Here is a 21,189-nt window from a genome sequence, read left to right on the forward strand (position 1 = left end):
AAGCAATCCCATTCTCCATCGCACCAAAAAAATTAAGATACTTAGGAATAAACCTAACCAAGGAGGTAAAAGACCTATATGCAGAAAACTACAGGACACTGAAAAAAGAGATAGAGGAAGATGTAAACAGATGGAAGAACCACCATGTTCATGGATTGGTAGAATCAACATCATCAAAATGTCCATACTACCCAAAGCAATCTATAGATTCAATGCACTCCCCATTAAAATACCAACAGCATATTTCACAGACCTAGAAAGAACTCTCCAAAAATTCATCTGGAATAAAAAAAGACCCCGAATAGCCACAGCAATCCTGAGAAAGAAGAATAAAGTAGGAGGGATCTCAATACCAGATTTCAAGCTGTATTACAAAGACACTGTCCTCAAAACAGCCTGGTACTGGCACAAGAACAGACATATAGATCAATGGAATAGAATAGAGAATCCAGATATCGACCCAAACCAATATGCACAATTAATATTTGACAAAGGAGGCATGAGCATACAATGGAGTCAAGACAGTCTCTTCAATAAATGGTGTTGGGAAAATTGGACAGATACATGCAAAAAAATGAAACTAGATCACCAACTTACACCATACACAAAAATAAACTCAAAATGGGTACAGGACTTAAATATAAGACGGGAAACCATAAAAATACTAGAGGAATCCACAGGCAGCAAAATCTCAGACATATGCCAAAAGAACTTTTTCAGTGATACTGCCCCTAGGGCAATGGAAGCCAAAGAGAAAATAAACAAATGGGACTACATCAAAATAAAAAGCTTTTGCACAGCAAAAGAAACCATCAACAAAACAACAAGAAACCCCACTGTATGGGAGAACATATTTGCAAATGGTATCACTGATAAAGGTTTAATTTCCAACATCTACAGGCAGCTTATACAACTTAATAAAAGGAAGATAAAGGATCCAATAAAAAAATGGGCAACGGACCTAAATAGAATCTTTTCGAAAGAAGACAGAAGGAAGGCCAAGAGACACATGAAAACATGCTCAAAGCCACTAATTATCCGAGAGATGCAAATCAAAACGACAATGCGATACCATCTCACACCTGTCAGAATGGCTATCATCAACAAATCAACAAACGACAAGTGTTGGTGAGGATGCGGAGAAAAAGGAACCCTCGTGCACTGCTGGTGGGAATGCAGACTGGTGCAGCCACTGTGGAGAACAGTATGGAGTTTCCTCAAAAAACTGAAAATGGAAATTCCATTTGACCCAGTAATCCCACTCCTAGGAATATATCCTAAGAAACCAGAAACACCAATCAGAAAGGATATATGCACCCCTATGTTCATAGCAGCACAATTTACAATAGCTAAGATTTGGAAACAGCCTAGGTGCCCGTCAGCAGATGACTGGATCAGAAAACTATGGTACATCTACACAATGGAATACTATGCTGCCATAAAAAAGAAGGAATTACTACCATTTGTAGACACTTGGATGGAATTAGAGAGCATCATGCTAAGTGAAATAAGCCAGTCAATGAAAGAAAAATACCACATGATCCCACTCATTTGGGGATAATAAAAAACATTATAAACTGATGAACAAAAAGATAGTTACAGAGGCAGTAAAGCATCAAACAGACTGTCAAATTACAGCGGTAAGGTTAGGGAGAGGTGGGGGAAATAAGAGATCAACTGAAGGACTTGTATGCATGCATATAAGAGTAACCAACGGATGCAAAACATTGGGGGGTGAGGGCATGTATGGGAGTGGGGTGGGGGTGGGGGGCAATGGTAAGATATGTACACATATAATACCTTAATAAAAATTTGAAAAAAAAAAAAAAAAGAAAAAAAGAAAGAAAGAATTCATGAACATGGACAACAGTGTGGTAATTACCAGGTAAGGGGGTGGGAGGAGGTAGAAGAAGGTAAAGGAGAGATAAATGGTGATGGAAAGAGACTTGACTTGGGATGGTGAACATAAAATACAGTGTAGAGATGATGTGTTGTAGAATTGTGTCCCTGAAAACTATATAATTTCATTAATCAGTGTAATCGCAATAAATTCAATAAAAAGAAAAAAATAAACATCTTTAGAGTGGTAAAAAGAAACAAATAAAACTTAAAATAAAAACTTTGTCCCTAGTTCAGGGGTGGGCAAACTTTTTGACTCGAGGGCCACAATGCGTTCTTAAACTGGACCGGAGGGCCGGAACAAAAGCATGGATGGAGTGTTTGTGTGAACTAATATAAATTCAAAGTAAACATCATTACATAAAAGGGTACGGTCTTTTGGCTCCGCGGGCCGGATAGAACAGCCGAATGGGCCGGATCCAGCCCGCGGGCCGTAGTTTGCCCACGGCTGCCCTAGCTGGTTTGGCTCAGTGGACAGAGTCTCAGCCTGCGGACTGAAGGGTCCCGGGTTTGATTCCGGTCAAGGGAATATGCCAGGGTTGCAGGCTCGATCCCCAACAGGGGGTGTTCAGGAGGCAGCCAATCAATGATTCTCTCTCATCATAGATGTTTCTAACTCTCTCTCCCTCTCCTTTCCTCTCTGAAATCAATAAAAATACTTTTTTTAAAAAAAAAAAACCTTGTATCACAATCTAGTCAAAAGCAAGAGCAGTACTACCACTTAAAATTTCTGCTTCTCAATCTACACAGATTGAAAATATTACTTCTAAAGTCTTTTCCCTTATGTCAAAATTCTCAAAAACTGATTTTATGTGGACCAAAACTGGAATAGTAGTTTATAATACTACACATAACCTTAATAATTATTAGTAATTTAAAAATCCTTCTTTTGTACAGTTCATTTTGCAAGGGAAGACAAGAAACCTTAAACTCTGACATTCATTAAAAATGCATAACCCCAAATTCTTCAAATTTTCAAAAATCGCGGGCAGAAAAAAAAATCACTTTTTTAAGATGATTTTTTCAATTTCTACATTCTCATTAAGAAAGCTGACCAGGGAGTTATTGAAATCTTGCTCGCTGGTATATGTCATCAATTTGGCACAAATAAACTCTCATAAAAATTCTCCAAAAAAAAACAAAGAAAACAGACCAAGGGTAGTTTGGTGAAAATCTATGTTCATTCATATCGCTTAAATTATCCTAGTTGTATGATAAGAAAGAAAAACCATTTCATCCTTCAAAGCTTCACCAACATACATCATAACCTAGCACAATGCTTAGCAGGAACCTTACCTCTGATTGTTTGTTATCTGGTTGTTCTTCATAGGAACATTGAAGTCCACTCTAAAAAGGAAACAAAATTTTAGGTTCAGAGTCATGATCAATGCATTATTCCCTCAAAGATTAGAAAAGTACTTTTAGTGAACCAGTTAAATAAGTTAGAAGTTCAAAAATCACCTTAAAATTAAAAATCAGTATAAGGAGTCAAGATTATAGTTATCCATGCAGAGGAGGATGATGGTAGTGACTGAGATAGGACACCAGAGGGGTCTTATGGGGTTCTGGTAATGTTCTATTTCTTGACTGGGATGATTGTACAAATATGCTCATTTTGTGATTCCTCAAGCTTATGATTTGTGTCCTTTACGGTATGTATCTGATACTTTAAAAGAGAAATTTGTAAAAATTAAAAATAAAACTTAACTGAAATAACAGGAACTAGCCCTGAAGGCCTGGGTAGCTAAAACCTATTCTATCTAGCAGTCACAAACAGTGGCTGGCATTGTCCTGCACTAGAGATTGGAAGTCGTAGCAGACCTACCTAATACACAGACACAAACCCAAACAGACAGCCAAAATGGGGAGCCAAAAAAAAAAAAAAAAAAAGCCAGAAATGAAAGAACAAGTGAATTGTCCAGAAGAGGAGCTAAATGAAAGGGAGAGAAAAGCAATTTATCAGATATAGAGTTCAGAATAATGATGGCAAAGATTCTCAACAACATGAGAAAAGATATAGTAACTATGAAAAATGATATAGCACTAATAAAGAACACAGTGGAAGGACTACCGAGCAGATTAGGACAAGACAAAGACAATGATTAGATCAGTGAATTAGAAGACAGGGTAGAAAAAATTACTCAATCAGAAAACCAAACAGAAAAAAATTTTTAAAAACAGTAGGACAACTTAAGGGAAAGGGACACCATGAAAAGTAACAACATTCATATAATAGGTATGCCAGAGGCGAAGAAAGTGAGCAAGGGATAGAAAATGTGCTTGAAGAAATAATGGCAGAAAACTTACCTAACCTGGTGAAGGAAAAAGTCACACAAGTTCAGGAGGCACATAGAGTCCCAAGCAAGAAGAACCGAAACAGGCCTATGCCCAGACACATCATAATTAAAATGCCAATTTTAAAGACAAAGAGAGAATCTGATAGGTAGCAAGGGAAAAGCAATTTGTTACCTACAAAGAAGCTCCAATAAGGCTGACACCGGATTTCTCATCAGAAACTCTACAGGCTAGAAGGGATTGGCATGAAGTATTCAAGGTAATGAAAAGCAAGAACTGGACACCAAGATTACTATGTCCAGCAAGATTACCATTCAAAATAAATGGTGAAATAAAGAGCTTCCCAGACCAGAAAAAGGTAAAGGAGTTTATCACCACCAAACCAGCACTACAAGAAATGCTAAAGGGACTGCTGTAATGAGAAGAAATAGAGAAAGAGATAAACATAGGCATATATAATTAAAATGGCAATAAATAAGTACCCATCAATAACCTTAAATATAAATGGATTAAATGCTCCAAACAAAATACATAGGGTATCTGAACAGATAAAAAAACATGACCCAATTATATGCTGCTTATAAGAGACCCACCTCAGAACAAAAGACTCACACAGGATGATTGAAGAAATGGAAAAAAAATTATTCCGTGTAAATAGAAACAAAAAAGCTGCGGCAGCAAAACTCATATCTGACAAAATAGACTTCAAAATGAAGGCTATCACAAGAAAAAATAAAGGTCACTACATAATACTAAAGGGATCAATCCAGCAAGAGGATATAATCCTGATAAACATATATGCACCCAATACAGGAGCACCTAAATATATTTAAAAAAAACTGATAGAGGACTTTAAGGGAGAAAACAACAGCAAGACTGTCATATTAGGGGACTTTAACACCCCACTGACTTCACTGGTTAGATATTCCCAACAAAAAATTGACAAGGAAACAGAGACTCTAAAAGACACACTGGATCAGATGGATTTAATTGACATTTATAGAACAATTCACCCCAAAGCTGCAGAATATACATTCTCCTCAAGTGCACATGAGTAATTCTAAAAGACAGAAAACATGTTAGGACACAAAATAAGTCTCTACAAGTTCAAAAATCTGTAAGAGCTAATATGCAAATGGTTGTCACACCCTCACACCATCACATCATAACGGCTCAGACACTCAACACTGGGGAGAGAAGAATAGGGATCAGCCAGGCACAAATGAGCTAGTGAGAGAGGAATGGAGACCAGCACAGGAGAAGGACAAGATGCATGGCTATGGCCCAGGTGCCTGCAGCCGCAGCCCGGGTGAAGCCGGCCCGGGTCCTGGGTGCCTGCGGCCGGCCAGAAGTAGGGAAGCCCGGGTCCCAGGTGCCTACGAAGGTGGGAGGAGGAAATCCTGGGTCCCGGATGTGGGGCGAGGCACAGGCGGTTAGGGGCAATCAGGCCAGCAGGGGAGCAGTTAGGGGTGATCAGGCAGGCAGGCAGGTGAGCGGTTGGGACCCAGCGGTCCTGGATTGCGAGAGGCAGTCGAACATTCCCCGAGGGGTCCTGGATTGGAGAGGGTGCAGGCTAGGCTGAGGTACCCCCACCCCCGTGCACGAATTTAGTGCACCAGACCTCTATTCTATATATATATAGCCCTAATATGGAAATAGACCAAACGTCAGAACAACCAAACAACCGAACAACTGGTCGCTATGATGTGCGCTGACCACCAGGGGGCACACACAGAATATGGTGGGCGTCAGCAGCAAGCAGCAGAGAGCAGAACATGGCGGGCGTTGGCCGCGGTGGGATGGTAGAGCAGGTGAGCGGCAGCACCAGACCAAGGCAGGACACCAGTCGCTGTCATCGGAGCGAGCCTCTCAATGCCGGCACTGCTCACACCCGCTGCTGACATCGGAGCTGCCGCTTGCACCCACTGCTGGTCCCAATTGCTCAGTGCTATCAGCTGGTGCACATGGCGGCTGCCGGCCTCAATCGCCCCTGAGGGCTTCTCCACCTACCCCTGCTCCGGAGGGGCGATTGGGGCAGCAGCCACCAGCGCGCACCTGCTGACGGCACAGGACCTGCTCACACCCACTGTTAGCACCAGCCCCAATTGCTCCATGCCATTAGTGGGTGCGAGCGGGACTGGCATCGTCAGCGTGTGGGAGCAGCAGTGGCGGGAGCGGGGCTGGCGGCAGAGAGGTGATTGGGGGCTGGCGGCAGAGAGGTGATTGGGGACCGCAGCAGCAGGGGCTGGGTGGGGGCGCAAAGGATGGGCTGATACCCGCCCCTGTGCCCACCGCAGCCTCGTGGCCTACAGTTCCTTTCAAAGTACACAAATTTGTGCACTGAGCCCCTAGTATTTAAATAATTCCAAGTATCTTCTCAGACCACACTGGAATGAAATAAGAAATCAACACTCAAAAACATTCAAGCACATAGAGGCTAGATATCATGTTATTAAAGAACTAGAAGCCTGGTACACAAATTCATGCATGGGAGGGGTCCAGCCGGCCCGCCCCGATTGGTGCCGAGGGGGGAGGGGCCACGAGTGGTTGGCTGGCCGGCCGGCCCGCTCCCAATCGGGATGGCAGGGACCGGCCGGGGAGAGGGGCTGCAGGCAGTTGGCTGGCCAGCCCCACCCCCTGGTTGAACTCCCGGTTGAGGGAACAATTTGCATATTAGCTTTTAATTATGTAGGATGAATGGGTTACCAATGAGATCAAGAAAGAAATAAAAAAACTTCCTAGAAACAAATGAAAATGAACACACAACTAACCAAATTCTAGGACAGGACATAGCAAAAGCAATGGAAAGGAAGTTCATAGCACTACAGGCCTACTTCAAAAAACAAGAAACAGCCAAAACCGGTTTGGCTCAGTGGATGGAGCGTTGGCCTGCGGACTGAAGGGTCCCGGGTTCGATTCCAGTCAAGGGCATGTACCTTGGTTGCGGGCACATCCCCAGTGGGAGGTGTGCAGGAGGCAACTGATCGATGTTTCTCTCTCATCGATGTTTCTAGCTCTCTATTCCTCTCCCTTCCTCTCTGTAAAATATCAATAAAATATATTTAAAAAAAAAAAAAACAAGAAACATTAATGGTAACTATTTAACCCTACAACTTAAAGAATTAGAAAGAGAACAGTAAGAAAAGCCCAGAGTAAGTAGAAGGAAGAAAAAAATAAAGATTAGAGCAGAAAGATTAGAGGTTAAAAAAATAATACCAAAAAAATCAATGAAACCAAGAGCTGGTTCTTGGAAAAGATAAACCAGATTGATGAAACATTAGCCAGACTCATCCAGAAACAAAGAGAGGACCCAAATAAATAAAATCAGAAATGAAATTAGCAAAGTAACAACTGACACCACAGAAATACAAAGGAGTGTAAGAAAATACTATTAATAACTTTATGCCAACAAGCTGGACAATGTGGATAAAATGGGCTAATTCCTAGAAAAACACAATCTCACAAAACTACATCAGGAAGAATCAGAAAACCTGAACAGGCCAATAACAACTGATGAAATAGAAGCAATAATCAAAAAACTCCCAGCAAACAAAAGCCCTGGTCCAGATGGCTTCACAGGAGTTTTATCAAGCCTTCAAATAACAACTAACACCTATTTCCTCAAACTATTCCAAAAAATCCAAGAGGAAGGAACACTTCCGAGCTCTTTTTATTAGGCCAGTGTTATCCTAAGTCCAAAACCAGATAAAGCACTACAAAAGAAAGAGAACTACAGGCCAATATTCCCGATGAACATAGATGCTAAAATCTTCAACAAAATTTTAGAAAATCGGATCCAGCAATACATTAAAAAAAGCATACACCACGTCCAACTGGGATTTATTCCAGGGATGCAAGGCTGGTACAATATCCGCAAATCAATAAACGTGATACATCACATAAACAAACTGAGAGTCAAAAATCACATAATCATATCAGTAGACACAGAAAAAGCATTCAACAAAATCCTACATCCATTTTTGATAGAAACTCTCAGCAGCCCTAGCCGGTTTGGCTCAGTGTACAGAGCATTGGCCTATGGACCAAAGGGTCCCGGGTTCAATTCCAGTAAAGGGCACATACAGTGGTTGCAGACTCCTCCCCGGTCCAGGCACTGGTTGGGGCTCATGCAGGAGGCAACCAATTGATGTCTTTCTCTCACACCAATGTTTCTCTTTGTCTTTCCCTCTCCCACTCTCCCTAAAAATCAATGGAAAAATATCCACAGGTGAGGACTAACACACACACACACACACACACACACACACACACACACACACACAAACTCTCAGCAAAGTGGGAATAGAGAGGTCCTATCTCAACACAATAAAGGCCATATATGACAAACCTACAGACATCATACTTAATGGCAAAAACTAAAATCATTTCACCTAAGAACAGGAACAAGACAAGGATGTCCACTTTTACCACTCTTATTCAACATAGTACCGGAAGTCCTAGCCATAGCAATCAGACTAGAAGAAATAAAAGGCAATCAAATTGAAAAGAAGGAAGTAAAACTCTCATTATTTGCAGATGACATGATATTGTACATAGAAAACCCTAAAGACTCCACCAAAAACTACTAGATTTAATAAAGGAATTTGGCAATGTAGCAGGATACAAAATTAACACCCAAAAATCTGTGGCATTTTTATTCACCAACTAGAGGCCCAGTGCACAAAATTCATGTATGGGTAGGGTCCCTAGGCCTGACTGGTGATAAGGGCCGATAAGGGCCTTCCAGCTGCCAGCCAGAGCCTTCCTTCCCTGGCTGCCGGCTCCCTGCCGGGGCCTTCCATTGTTCTGTGCCTACCCCTGGTGGTCAGCACACGTCATAGCAAGCAATTGAACTCCCCTGGGGACAATTTGCATATTAACATTTTATATATATATATATATATATATATATATATATATATATATATGATAATGAATTCTCAGAAAGAGAAACTAAACAAACAATCCCATTTACCATTGCAACAAAAAATTAAGATACTTAGGAATAAACTTAACCAAGGAAGTACCAGTAAAAGACTTGTACTCAGAAAACTACAGGACATTGAAAAAGAGAAAGAGAAGATACAAACAAGTAGAAGAATATACCGTGTTCATGTATTGGTAGAATCATCATCATTGAAAATGTCTATACTACCCAAAGCAATCTATAGGTTCAATGCAATCCCTATTAAAATATCAACAGCATATTTCACATATCTAGAAAAAATACTCCAAAAATTTATATGGAACCAAAAAGACCCCGAATAGCTGCAGCAATCTTGAGAAAGAACAAAGTTGGAGGGATCACAATACCAGATTTCAAGTTATACTACAAAGCCACCATAATCAAAACAGCCTGGTACTGTCATAAGAACAGGAATATAGATCAATGGAACAGAACAAAGAACCCAAAAATCGACTTAAGCCATTATGCTCAATTAATATTTGACAAAGGAGACAAGAACATACAGTGGAGTCAAGACAGTCATTTCAATAAGTGGTGCTGGGGAAATTGGACACATGAAAAAAAAATGAAACTAGATCACCAACTTACAGCATACACAAAAATAAATTCAAAATGGAAAAAAGGCTTAAATGTAAGTCATGAAACTATAAAAATCTTAGAAGAAACCATAGGCAGCAAAATCTCAGACATCTCTCATAGCAAAATGTTTACAGATACATCTCCTGAGCAAAGGAAACTAAGGAGGAAAATAAACAAATGGGACTACATCAAAATAAAAAGCTTCTGCACAGCAAAAGAAACCATGAACAATATAACAAGAGAGCCCACTACATGGAAGAACATAACATCTAATAAAGGGTTAATATCCAAAATATATAAGGAACTCATACTTAACAAAAGGAAGACAAACAATCCAATTAAAAAATGAGCCCAGCTGGCATGGCTCAGTAGTTGAGCATAGACCTATGAACCAGGAGGTCACGGCTCAATTCCGGTCAGGGCACATGCCCAGTTTACGGGCTCAATCCCCAGTGTGGGGGGGTATGCAGGAGGTTGCCAATCAATGATTCTCTCTCATCATTGATGTGTCTATCTCTCTCTCTCCCTCTCACTTCCTATCTAAAAACAATAAAAAATATTTTTTTAAATGGGCAAAGGACCTAAATAGACACTTCTCCAGACATACAGATGGAGAAGAGACATATGAAAAAGTGCTCTAAATCACTGATCACTAAAGAGATGCAAATCAAAACGACAATGATGTGTCACCTCACACCTGTCAGATTGGCTACCATCAACAAATCAACAAGTGCTGAGGATGTGGAGAAAAGGGAGCCCTAATACACTGATGGTGGGAATGCAGACTGGTACAGCCATTATGGAAAACAGTATGGAGTTTCCTCAAAAAATGTAATATGGAACTGCAATTTGACCCAATTATCCCACTTCTAGGAATATATACTGAGAGACCTAAAACACCAATCAGAAAGAATGTATGCACCGCTATGTTCATAGCAGAGCAATTTACAATAGCTAAGATCTGGAAACAACCCAAGTGCCCACCAATAGATGAGTGGATTAAAAAAAAAACCAAAACTGTAGTGCATTTACACCATGGAATACTATGCAGTAGTAAAAAAGGATCTCTTACCCTTTGAGGCAACATGGAGGGACCTAGAGAGTATTATGCTAAGCGAAATAAGCCAGTCAGAGAAAGACAAGTATCAAGTGATCTCACTCATAAGTGGAATCTAATGAAGAAAATAGATCCAGAGACAAAGAAGCACAGAACGGACTGTGAAATTACAGAGGGAAGGCTGGATGGGTGGGAAGAGATCAACCAATGAACTTGTATGCATATATGCATAACCCATGGACATAGACAATAGGTTGGTGAAGGCCTGGGGTAGGGGGTGGGTTGGAATAGAAGGGGTCAATGGAGGGAAAAAGAGGGCATATGTAATATTTTCAACAATAAAGACTTTTTTAAAAAAACTGTTTTATCCAAAAAGATTTTTATGTGGGCCTAGCATGATAGTATCTAATAATGGTGACAGCTGGAGGTGTGAGGGATAATAAGGAACACAATCTTAATTCTGATTCCTTTGACATTATTTCTGGGTCGTAGTGAAGCTAACATCACTCAAAAGAAAAAAAAATTGCCTGGCTAGTGTGGATCACTGGCTGAGCACTGACCTTTAAACTGTGAGCTCACAGTTCAATTCCCGGTCAGGGCACATGCCTGGGTTGCGGGTTCAATCCCCAGTGGAGGCATACAGGAGGCAGCTGGCCAATGATTCTCTCTCATCATTGATGTTTCTATCTTTCTCTCCCTCTCCCTTCCTCTCTAAAATCAATCAAAATATTTTTTAAGAAGATAAATTATCTATAAAAATAAAACACATCAAGAGAATATCACACTTTTCGGAAAAAGTCTGGGGCTTTGAGACCCGAACAAACCCAGTGTCCAACCTGAAAGTGATACATTATCCTTCAAACAAACCATAGACAATAAAAATAAGATAGGCTCTTTCAAAGTGCCTGAGATGAATGAGTGGAACACATGACCTAGCCCACCAGACAAATGGACAATTAGGAAAGAAGTGATCAGGATGGCACAAGCAAAAATTTACTGCAGTGTCTCCTTTCTTACCCAACAGATTAATGCTTTACCATTTTTAAGAACTGGTAATTCCTTCCCTCTTCTGAATTCCTGGGAACCTCAACCTACCATGTTTCCCCGAAAATAAGACATCCTCCGAAAATAAGACCTACTTACAGGTTTCCTTGAGTGAAATATAAGGCATTCCCCGAAAATAAGGCCCCCAGGCTCTGTCTCAGAATGAAAATTAATTTACTGTAAACTGGTCGCTAGGGCCGCCCCGACTGGCGTCTAGCAACCAGTGACGTTACGCGGAGTCCTGACGTCACTGCTGTGTGGAGGAGGAGCGGAGGTCGGAGTGAGCGGTGAGCGCGGGGCGGGAGAGAGGAGGAGACTTTCGCAGATGCGTGTAGAAGAACAGGAGAATTAGAGCGGATGGGACGCGGCGAAGGTGGTGAGTGCTGGTCTGTCTCTGGTGACACTACCTGATTCTCGAGGCCGCCTTCATGATGACTGAAGGTTCTCAGTCAGTGGCAGACCCTGCTCCAGCCCAGATCCAGGCCCCAGCAAGCCCAGTGACAGTCCCCAGGCAGGCCCCAGGGGGTAAATGTCTGATAAAGGGGTAGGGGGGATGTCTGGTGAAGGTGTTCAGTGGCACAGGGGTGGGGGGAGGGGGATCACTTAAAATGACACAGGAGGATCAGAGGGGGCAATCAAAATGACACAGGAGGATCAAAAGGGGTTACTAAAATGGTAATCCCCCCTCTGATTCTCCTGTGCCATTTTGATTCTCCCCTCTCATCCCCCCTGTGTCATTTTGAGTGATCCCCCTCCCCCCACCTTGATACCCCAATTCCTTTTTTTTTACCCCTAGAAATGAGCGCAAAAAGAAAAAGCTACTCCGTGGAGTACAAGAAAGGAATCGTGGAAGACTCTTGGGGCCAAAATCTTACTGCTTTCTGCAAAGAGAAGATGTTGAGTGTCCGATTGGTCTGAAAATGGCCAGCAGAGTATGGTAACCTCATTGAACAAGTGGACAAGGGGAATGCTAAAAAGCACAAGTGTGGATCAGGTCGGCAACCATTATTTTCCGAGCTGGAAGACCTGATCTGTGAATGGGTTGTTGACAGGAGAGCAAAGGCTTTGGTTGTGAATAGGGCTCAGATTCAAGAATTTGCCCTTGCAATGGCACCACAGTTTGACATAGCCCCCAAAGACTTCAAAGCATCACAACACTGGCTGGATAATTTCCTTCAGCGAAGTGAACTGTCTTTAAGAAGATCTACAACATTGTTTAGGTTGGAAGACACTCAAGTTATTAAGCGAGCACTTGCATTCAAGTCCTTTATTGATGATGCTGACTTCTCTAAATACAATCTTTCCAACATGATTGCTATGGATGAAACTGCAGTGTTTATGGGCCAATCATCTCAAACAACAATTGAACAGCGGGGTGCCTCCTTAGCGTACATTACCTCCACTGATTACAAAAGTGCACGTGTTTCCTGTATTTCGGCAATTCGTCTGCATGGCACTAAAATCCCACCTTTAATCATTTCTAAGGGCAAGAAGGAAAAGATTGAACATGTTTTGGGCGTTTTTATTCTTGAAACTGAAAAAGCCTGGGCCACACAAGCAGTTATAAGGAAGTGGGTCGATTTAATGCTGCCGCTTGTTATGCGAGGGAGCCAAAGAGGTCTGCTAGTCTGGGATGCAGCCAGCACTCACCGCGCTAAAGACATGAAGACATTTCTTCACGAAAGAAAAATAGATCAGATAATGATTCCCGCAGGAATGACGGCCTATCTCCAGACTCTTGATATTGCAATAAAAAAGCCATTCAAAGACAATTTGCGCATGGAAATTAATGACTACATTGAAAATAGAATGGAGAAAAATCAGCGTGGAAACTTTGTGAAACCTAAACTGCAAGAAGTTGTGACTTGGGTGAAGAATTCATGGGAGAAAATCACTGACAGTTGCATTGCAAATGCACTGCGAGCAGGCTACCTTGACAAGAAGTACTCATTTAAAGACAGTGCTATTGCTAAAATGAGAGATTTGGTCCACTGATTCTGAAAGAAATGGAGTCACAAGAAATTCACCAGGAAATTCAGGAATTGGATTGTTATGATGATGTTCCAGAAGATGATGACATGATTGTCATTGAATAAATGAGTAAATTCTTGATACTGTAGGATTCACAGTTTGTCTGGTTTGTGTTGACAACTACCGTACTACCGCACCATATACAGGTAATAAATTTCCTTTATTTTCATTTAACAATAAATGTGTACCGTATTCTTCTTCATAGAAAAATAAGACATCCCCTGAAAATAAGACCTAGCGTGTCTTTGGGGGCAAAAATTAATATAAGACACTGTCTTATTTTCGGGCAAACGTGGTACTTCAATCTGACTGAAAACAATGTGTGGTAGCTATTTGTAAGATCTATGTTTTGCCTGCCAAGATCTTTTCTAGGTGATTTTTTTCTATATCTGTAGAATGTGAGTGATAGTATCTACCTCACAGTTATTGTGAGAATTAAATGAATTATTGATTTGTAAAGTTCTTAGAATACCTGTTATACAGTAAGTACCATAAAAGTGGTAACTATTATTATGTATGTTAATGCTTCTCCTATACCAGTGGTCGGCAAACTGCGGCTCGCGAGCCACATATGGCTCGCGAGCCGCAGTTTGCCGCTCTGTTGACTAATGAGTTTGCCGACCACTAGGATAGGGGCTTAATCACAAGGAACAACAACAGCCTGTAATTATTGGAATCGAGAGTCTAGGTCAGTGGTCGGCAAACTCATTAGTCAACATAGCAGCAAACCGCAGCTCACGAGCCGCAGTTTGCCGACCACTGTCCTATACCATAATTTTGTGATTTAAGAGGCAGATCAACCATTACTAATGTTAACCTAAAAATAAGAGGCCTTTCAAAGTGAGAGGCAACAAGCAATTACAAAGATCACTAGGAATGCTATTCAGGATTCACTGATTCATGCAAAAGCTCAGTGTTTCATTTAGAGATGGAGTCAATGGGTATTTTTGAGAAACAGAAGGGGAACAATTACATCAATAGAAGGAATTGGTGCAGATAAAATAACATAGTGATATTAATTCTAAACAATGTTTTTAATTTTCATTCCAACAGTCATCAGTCCCAAGTCACAAGAACTGCTTTCTTTTATCTTTGCAGTTTTCTGGGACAAAATGTTGTCCTAAGTCTGGTCCAAAGGTTATTTTGCCCTGTTTTATTTAACCTTCTGAAGATTTGAGGCATAAGAAGTACAAGGCAGTTCCCATGGCATGGCAAGTCCAGCTCCATTTAAAAATGGCTTCCTTTATATTACTCTTTACACTAAAAACAGCATCACACACTAAGGGACTACAGGAAAAGTATGACCTAGGCAAAAAGACTGCTGCATGCTTGACCATAAAACTCGATTCCTAGTCCTTCCTCTCAAAGACTGAGGCCTGGCAGATGATTACAAGATCCTAGACCTACTAAGAATTCCACCAATATCCTATTCCCTAGTCCTGTACAGGCATACTTCAAAGATAATGCCAGTTCAGTTCCGGACCATCACAATAAAGTGAATATCACAATAAAATGAGTCACAAATTTTTTGGTTTCCCAATAAATAAAAGTATGTTTAGCCCTGGCTGATGTGGCTCACATGGTTGAGCATAGGCTATGCACTGAAAGGTCGCTGGTTCAATTCCCGGTCAGGGCACAAGCCCAGGTTGCAGGTTTGGTCCCAGGTCAAGATGCATGCAGGAGGCAACCAATCGATATGTCTCTTTCACACTGATGTTTCTGTCTCGCCCTCTCCCTTCCACTCTCTCTAAAAATCAATGGAAAAATATCCTCAGGTGAGGATTAACAAAAAAAAACAAAAACACTTTAATGCACCCGGCCAGCATGACTCAGTGGTTGAGCATTGACCTATGAACCAGGAAGTCACGGTTTGATTCCCAGTCAGGGCATATGCCTGGGTTGCAGGCTAGATCCCCAGTGTGGGGCATGCAGGAGGCAGCTGATTGGTGAGGTGATTCTTTCTCATTGATGATTCTATCTTTCTCTCCCTCTCTCTCCCTCTGAAATCAATAAAAATATATAAAATACTTTAGCCTTTCTGCCTCCCTTCAGCACACCTCTCCCTGGCCGCCCACCCAGAGGAGCCATCGGACTATGTCTAATATGGAGAAATACCTGTTCAACCTGAAGTTCAAGGCCAAAGAACTGAGCAGAAGTGCCAAAAAATGCAACAAGGAGGAAAAGGCCTAAAAGGCCAAAATTAAAAATGCCACTCAGAAGGGCAACATGGAAGTTGTGAAGATACATGCTGAAAATGCCATTCGCCAGAAGAATCAGGCAGTGAATTTCTTGAGAGTAAGTGCGCAGGTCGATGCGGTGGCTGCCAGAGTCCAGACGGTGGTGACGATGGGCAAAGTGACCAAGCCAGTGGCCAGGGTGGTTAAGTCGATGGATGCGACATTGAAAACCATGAATCTAAAGAAGACCTCTGCCTTGATGGACAAATTCGAGCACCAATTTCAGATGCTGGACCTCCAGACGCAGCAAATGGAAGACACGATGAGCAGTACAAGGACACTGACCACTCCCCAGAACCAAGTGGATATGCTGTTCCAGGAAATGGCAGATGAGGCTGGCCTAGACCTCAACATGGAGCTGCTGCAGGGGCAGACCAACTCAGTGGCCTGAGTGGGCACAAGCACGGCCTTGGTGGAGGAGGATGAATTATCCCAGAGACCGGCCCCCACCTGCAAGATCAAGTGTAACAACAGAACGCACTCTGAGGTTTCCTGTCTGTGGCCACCTTCTGAAATGCTCTCTGTATATTAGAGAGATATTGCACACTACAACCTTTGAATATGCCAGAATGCTGAAATACTCTTAAGATGCTTCTACCTTTGGGTTTACAGTGCTCTCGGGTACATTAAGAAATTCCAGGCTGCCCTAGCAGGTTTGGCTCAGTGGATAGAGCATCGGCCTGCGGATTGAAGGGGCCCAGGTTCGATGCAGGTCAAGGGCACGTAACTCGGTTGCAGGCTTCTCCCCAGCCCAGGCCCTGGTCGGGGCGCATGCAGAAGGCAACCAATCCATGTGTTTCTCTCTGTCTTTCCCTCTCTCTTCGACTCTCTCTAAAAATTAATGGAAAAATATCCTCGAGTGAGGATTAAAAAATAATAATAAATTCTTAAAAAAAAAAAAAGAAATTCCAGGCTTCTCCTGCCTCCCAGGGGAGACCTCCTACACCTACCTGTGCTCCAGGGCCTTCTCGGGGCTCCTCCATTGCAAGAAGGGGCTGATAGAGAAGTCAGCAGGGGACCTGGACGCACTGGCCTTTGATGGACGGACCTACATCGGGTACCTCAATGCTGTGACAGAGAGCGAGAAGGCACTGCAGAGTGACCACTTTGAGCTGAGCCTGAGCACTGAGGCCACGCAGGGGCTGGTGCTGTGGAGCAGCAAGGCCATGGAGTGGGCCGACTACCTCGCACTGGCCATTGTGGACGGCTGCCTGCAGCTGACCTATGACCTGGGCTCCCAGCCCATGGTGCTGCACTCCACCACACCCGTCAACACCAACCACTGGCTGCAGGTCAGGGCGCACAGGGAACAGAGGGAAGGCTATCTGCAGGTGGGCAGCAAGGCCCCCGTGACGGTTCCTCCCCACTGGGCGCCACACAGCTGGACACGGACAGAGACCAGTGGCTGGGAGGCCTGGAGAGACCGCCACTGGGCCCAGCCCTGCCCAAGGTCTATGGCACAGGCTTTGTGGACTGCCTGCGGGGACGCGGTGGTCCACAGCGGCTGCTGCACCTGCTGGAAGACACAGTCACCAAGCCCAAGCTCTGGTCCTGTCCCGCCCCATGAGCCACACCGCAGCCCCCTGCCCACCTTGCTGTAATCTATAATAAAAGTATAATATGCTAATTAGACTGGACATCCTTCTGGATGTCCTTCCGGACAACCTTTCATATGAAGCCTTCAGATGAAGCCGGGGCTGCGAGGGTGGCAGCCGCACCGCGGGTGGGGGCCAAGGCAGAGGAGGCAGCCATCACGATGATGGGGGCCAAGGCAACCGTGGCTGCGGCAGGGGCCAAGCCCCTTGCATGAATTTCACACATCAGGCCTCTAGTTACTTTATATTTTTGTAAACTTGTTGCTTTCTTGGGGAAAAAAACACAAAAGAAATTCCAGGCTTTCTCTACCCTTAACTGGATTTTAAAGTTGTGTAAATCTTGTAATAATGTGTATTTTTATGGCTGCCTTTTAACAGGACTAGTTAATTTTTGTGTATATGAATCTTCATCAAAAACTTTATCAAATCTCTAGTTCCTGTGTATTGTTTTCTGCCTGAATTATCAAAATTGAAGCTTTTTTTAATTTAGTGTAATTGATAATATATAAAATTGACATGTGGTACATAAAGAGAGGAGAATGATTATTTTGATTACAGGGTTATCAATACCTCATTCAACTTATTTAAGGGACAAAACCATTTCTGTATATCCTTTGTGTTTTGTCATTAAAATGAGACTACAGTTGACTATTAATCTGTTTTCATAACTTACATTAAAATTACCTTAAGACATTCTTGCATTAAAAAAAAATACTTTACCGCTAAAAAAATACTAAACATTATGGCATCTTTTTGCTGGTGGAGGGCCTTGCCTCGATGCTGATGGCTGCTGACTGATCAGGATGTTGGTTGCTGAAGGCTGGATGGTTGTGGCAATTTCTTAAAATAAAACAGTGAAGTATGCCACACTGATTGACTCTTCCTTTCATGAACAATTTCTCCACAGCATGTGATGCTGTTTTAACAGCATTTTACCCACAGTGTAACTTCTTTCAAATTTGGAGTCAATCCTCTCAAACCCTGCCCTGCTTTATCAATTAAGTTTATGTACTATTCTAAATCATTTGCTGTCATTTCAATAATCTTCCCACATCTTCACCAGGGGGAGATTCCATCTCAGGAAACCACTTTCTTTGTTCATCCATAAGAAGCAACTCCTCATCCATTACAGTTTTATCATTAGATTGCAGCAATTCAGTCACATCTTCAGGCTCCTTTTCTAATTCTAGTTCCCTCGCTATTTTCATCACCTTTTCCATCTATAGTTACCTCCACCACTGATGTCTTGAACCCCTCTCAAAATCATACATGAGGGCTGGAATCAATTTCTTCCAGACTCCTATTGATGTTGATATTTTTTATTTCATACTGTGAATCCTTAATGTTCTTAATGGCATTTAGGATAGCAAATCCTTTCCAGATTTTCAATTGACTTTGCCCAGATCCATCAGAGTGAATCACTATCTATGGCAGCTATAGCCTTACAAAATATATTTAATAATAAGACTTGAAAGTTGAAATTACTCCTTGATCCATGACATGCAGAATGGATTTGTGTTAGCAGGCATGAAAATAATACTAATCTCACTGTATATCTCAATTGGAGCTCCTGGGTGACCAGGTGCATTGTCAATGAGCAGTAATATTTTGAAAGGAATCTTTTTTTCTAAGAAGCAGGCTCTCAACAGTGGGCCCAAAATATTTAGTAAACCATGCTGTAAACAGATGTGCTGTCATCCACACTTTGTTGTTCCATTTATACAGCGCAGGCAAAATAGATGTAAAATAATTCTTAAGAGCCCTAGGATTTTCTAAGTGATAAGTGAGTACTGACTTCAACTTAAAGTCACAGCTGCATTAGCCCCTAACAAGAGAGTCAGCTTGTTCTTTAATGCTTTGAAGCCAGGCATTGACTTCTCCTCTCTGGCTATGAAAGTCCTAGATGGCATCTTCTTCCAATATAAGGAAGGTTATTTCATCTAATTGCAAATCTGTTGTTTAGTGTAGCCCCTTAATTAATGATCTTAGCTGGATCATCTGGATAACTTGCTGCAGCTTCTACATCAGTACTTGCTGCTTCACCTTGTGCTTGTATGTAAGGGATACGGCTGCTTTCCTTAAACCTCATGAACCATCCTCTGCTAATCTCAAACTTTTCTGCTGCAGCTTCTTCACCTCATTAAGTATTCAAATAACTGAGGAGAGTTAGGGCCTTGCTCTGGAATAGGCTTTGGCTTAAGTAAATGTTGTGTTGTGACTGATTTAATCTATCCAGACCACTACAACTTTCACCATATCATTTTTGTGTTCACTGGAATGGCAGTTATAATTTTCTTTAAGAACTATTCCTGCCCTAGCTGGTTTGGCTCAGTTGATAGAGCATCAGCTTGCGGACTGAAGGGTCCAAGGTTCGATTCTGTTCAAGGGCATATGCCCCGGTTGCAGGCCTGATCCTCACTGGGGGGCGTGCAGGAGGCAGCCAATCAATAATTCTCTCTCATTGTTGATGTTTCTATCTCTCTCTCCCTCTCCCTTCCTCTCTTAAGTCGATAAAAATATATTTAAAAAATAAAAGTATTTTAAAAACAAACTATTCCTTTGTGCCCTAGCTGGTTTGGCTCAGTGGATACAGCATCAGCCTGTGGACTGAAGGGTCCTGGGTTCGATTCCACTCTAGGGCACATGCCTGGATTGTGGGCTCAACTCCCAGTAGGAGGGCGTGCAGGAGGCAGCCAATCAATGTTTCCCTCTAATTATTGATATTTCTATCTCTCTCTCCCTCTCTGAAATCAATTATATATATATATATATATATATATATATATATATATATATATATCCGGTGCACGAAATTCATGCACTGGAGTGGGGCGGGGGGGTTGTCCCTCAGCCCAGCCTGCACCCTTTCCAATCTGGGACTCCTCAGGGAATGTTCAACTGCCAGTTAGGCCCGATCCCTATGGATCAGCAGTCGGACATCCCTCTCACAATCCAGGACTTCTGGCTCCCAACCACTCACCTGCCTGCCTGCCTGATTGCCCCTAACCGCTTCTGCCTGCCAGCCTGATCACTCCCTAACCACTTCCCTGCCAGCCTGATCGATACCTAACTGCTCCTCTGCCAGCCGGATTGCCCCCAACTGCCCTCCCCTGCAGGCCTGGTTGCCCCTAACTACCCTCCCCTGCCGGCCCAGTCACCCCTAACTGCCCTCCCCTGCCGGCCTGGTCGCCCCTAACTGCCCTCCCTTGCAGGCCTGGTCCCCCCCAACTGCCCTCCCTCCCCTGAAGGCCCAGTTGCCCCCAACTGCCCTTCCCTGCCAGCCTGGTCTCCCCTAACTGCCCTTCCCTGCTGGCCATCTTGTGGCAGCCATCTTTGTCCACATGGGGACAGCCATCTTGTACGAGGGTATGAGGGTCAATTTGCATATTACATCTTTGTTATATAGGATAGAGATATCTATCTATATATCTATATCTATATGTCTATAGATATAGATATATATACACACTGGTGGCCCAGTGCACG

The 21,189-nt window shown here is 42.6% G+C and overlaps 1 protein-coding gene and 1 pseudogene across 2 annotated transcripts in view; one reads left to right on the forward strand and one right to left on the reverse strand.

Moving 5' to 3' along the window:
• The window catches only part of PGK1 (phosphoglycerate kinase 1), a 56,298-nt gene that overhangs the window by 27,768 nt on the left and 7,341 nt on the right, over positions 1-21,189 (reverse strand). The window contains exon 2 of the mRNA XM_080653266.1: positions 3,196-3,246. Within this exon, the coding sequence (XP_080509392.1) occupies positions 3,196-3,246 (51 nt within the window). The remainder of the gene's footprint in view (positions 1-3,195; positions 3,247-21,189) is intronic.
• On the forward strand, positions 15,966-16,576 carry LOC308239870 (charged multivesicular body protein 1b-like; annotated as a pseudogene). The gene has a single exon. The product of its transcript is annotated as a charged multivesicular body protein 1b-like (transcript).

The sequence above is a fragment of the Plecotus auritus genome, assembly GCF_963455305.1.
Source record: "Plecotus auritus genome assembly, chromosome: X".
NCBI lineage: Eukaryota > Metazoa > Chordata > Mammalia > Chiroptera > Vespertilionidae > Plecotus > Plecotus auritus.